Source organism: Kryptolebias marmoratus, linkage group LG24 (assembly GCF_001649575.2).
Source record: "Kryptolebias marmoratus isolate JLee-2015 linkage group LG24, ASM164957v2, whole genome shotgun sequence".
Classification (NCBI taxonomy): domain Eukaryota; kingdom Metazoa; phylum Chordata; class Actinopteri; order Cyprinodontiformes; family Rivulidae; genus Kryptolebias; species Kryptolebias marmoratus.
This window is the reverse complement of record NC_051453.1, coordinates 15,774,917-15,777,855: the sequence shown is the minus strand read 5'-3', so window position 1 is coordinate 15,777,855 and position 2,939 is coordinate 15,774,917. Positions and strand designations below refer to the sequence as shown.

Below are 2,939 nucleotides of genomic sequence, written 5' to 3'. Positions count from 1 at the left end.
ATATATATATATATATATATATATATATATATATATATATATATATATATATATATATATATATATATATATATATATATATATATATATATATATATATATTAAAAGGCCCAGCACGCCTTGAGGAAATGCATATCGCCCACCGCCTATTGTGCCAGAATTTATGATCTAGGATGAGAGGGGATGGAGTTGGAGCATAGTGTCATATACAGAAGTTGACCAAAATTTCTACATCTTGAAGTATGTGTTGAAGATGACTTTCGACTAATACCACACCAAATTTTAGCTCAATATCTGTAAAACTGGCTGAGTTGAAGCCATTTTTGTGGCAAAAACATTGTAGCCTTCAGCAGCAGGATAATATATGTTTTTATATGAATGGCATTAAACTGAATAAGAGATGCGTTTTTCCCCTCACAGCAAATTTGACGCTTTCACTCCGCAGCTGGACTTTGAATCTGGCCGAATCCGTTTTGCAGTCTGGGCTGTTGTCATCTACAACTGAGATCAGCGCTGCGAGATCCACCTTGTCTACATACTGATGAAACAAACACACTTATAATTATTACATTACAAATTGGGCAATTAAGTCTACCCTGCTGACCCAAATCTCTGAGGAAAAAAAGACTCACATCAGCGTCTCTTTTCTCGTTGAAGAAAAACAGCGCATTTCCACACAGGCAGGTCCACAGTTTCTGAGATGTCTGCACAAACACATAAAAAGGTAGCACAAGAAATGGGGTAAATGTAAACAAAATTGCTTCCAAATAGGAAAAGAAAGGAAGTGGAAAAAGAAAATTAACCAGGAAATAAAAAGTGCCAGGCAGCATTATTCAGCGAGGCCTGATGAGTCCAAGTGTCTGAAATATGAAATGACTGTCCTAAAAGTAGGACTTATTCAATTAGTTGGATCGGCTCCAAAACAAATAATTATGTCACAGGATCAAATCAGGTCTAAGATCTTGTGATGTGCACCCTTCCCCCTTCAGGGAATATCACCTTTTCTGACAAGAGAGGCCAGTTATCAAGTCTGTGTGTAAAACCTTTATCAGCGAGGGCTCGGCAGAATTACCCTTAAGGTTTATTGCCTACAAAGCCAGCGGCCTGATGCTCTACACCCAGTTTATTCTTTTACAACACGAAGAGCAGAAAAGCCAGTTGGAGACGCAAAGAAACTTGGGTCAAAATCCACACGTGACTGAGAGAAGTCTGATGTGTCTGCAGACGGCTCAGCTTCATTATGAAACATCTACAGCTCTGATTTTCCATTACATTCAGCTTCCCAGCAACCAGACTTCAATGTGAGCTTTTAAAAGGGTTCTTGATCAATACATCTCCAAGCTTTCTGGAGGTTTTCCTTGAGACTTTGGCCAGAAAATGTGTGGGAAAAAACAGCCAGTCCTTACACCTGATCTGTTGTGCATAAAAATCACAAAAGAGGACAAGTGGAGGACAAAGCAAGTGCCAGACCTTTTACATTAGACGTAAATCATCATCCTTCACCGGATTATCTACTGTATGACATATTTTAGCAGATACCTGTTTGGGAATCACCTTATTGCTACAAAAACACTATTGTATGCGCGTTAACTTTGGCATTTTTCAAAGCGAACAAGAGAAACGGGAACAAATGGTGCCTGTGTGGCGGGCTGCTGATCCAAGACGCCGCACTCATTAATTTCTTTGGGAGACTTTTCATGCCCGGTTGAATAAAAGAAACAGTATTCCTCTAAAAATTTGTCATGTTCTGGGCTGAAAATTAGTGGGAAGAGCAGCAAAAAGTCCAAAGAGCAGCGTCTGACAGACTTCAGAAGGCCTGGATTACTACTGACTGAAACCAAAGAACGTCTGGCTGCTTGGAAACAAAAATGAGGGATGAGTCATGACTTTTACACAGCATTAGCTAAACATTAGGCATGTAATTATAGAGCAGTGGATTAATGATAATGGAGACAATGAAGTTACGCAATAGCAATATTGAAAATGGCTTTCTGACCTGTAAATGAACTGCAGCTAACCAATGACTGTTTCATATGGGGTGCCGTTTGTAGAGTCACACAGTCAAAAATAAACAGCAATATTTTTGTTTGCCTTTTATTAAAAAATAAAATAGGGGTTTTCTTCCAACGTCATATTTTCACCGTGTTGTTCATACATTTATAAATGTCATGGTTCCAAACAACATATTTAACTTGCAAGCTCAATATTTAGCACCACACTAAATCTTTAATTTTTAAACTAAAACATTAAACTTGCTAACCAAATATTAGCTCAGACCTAGGTATTTAGTTTGGAAATTAAATGTTTAGCAAATATGCAAATTCCTTGCAAGTTAAATATAGAGTTTGGAACTATGACTTATAAATGTATGAATAACATACCTAAATAAAGCTAAATATTGCTGTTAATTCTTGACTGTGCAACTTTATAAACAGCATCCCATAGTTTCAAACATGTTGGGGGGTTTTATTTTGGCTTTCATTAAAGATTATGCCTCATCAATAAGTTTATAAACCAAATAATTATTCTTATCAATTAAAGAGCTTTGGCTTCTTATTCGCTTCAAACATGTTGGCTTCAAAAATCTTAAAGGAACAGGATCGTCTGATGTAAAAATCACAGCACACCGTGTTTTAAATTCAACTTAGAGTTCAAATGTTAAAAGGCCTGAACAGATACTTGGGTTGTAAAATGCAAGAAACTGAACATACAGATGAAGCAGGTGCATCAGTGACGTAAACCAGGAGAAACGGCATCATGACCTACCTGATCCGTGGACCTCTTCTCCAGGTAACCCTCGTAGTAACACTCAGGCAGCTGGCACTTAGTGCGTCTTGTTCGCTTCGCCATCATCGGGAGCGCAGAAAACCTTCAACAGCTCAGCTGAGACGTGACTGAAACCACCTCACCTCCTGTCCCTGTTGTTGTTCTGCGCCGGG

At 38.3% G+C, this 2,939-nt stretch overlaps 1 protein-coding gene across 1 annotated transcript in view; it reads right to left on the bottom strand.

The window, feature by feature from the left end:
* LOC108230745 (signal-transducing adaptor protein 1) overlaps positions 1 to 2,939 on the bottom strand; it is a 7,243-nt gene extending 4,304 nt beyond the window's left edge. Inside the window, exons 1-3 of the mRNA XM_017407217.3 lie at positions 2,767 to 2,939; positions 633 to 704; positions 419 to 538 (exon numbers count right to left, since the gene is read on the bottom strand). Of these exons, the coding sequence (XP_017262706.1) occupies positions 419 to 538; positions 633 to 704; positions 2,767 to 2,853 (279 nt within the window). The 5' untranslated portion in view covers positions 2,854 to 2,939. The remainder of the gene's footprint in view (positions 1 to 418; positions 539 to 632; positions 705 to 2,766) is intronic.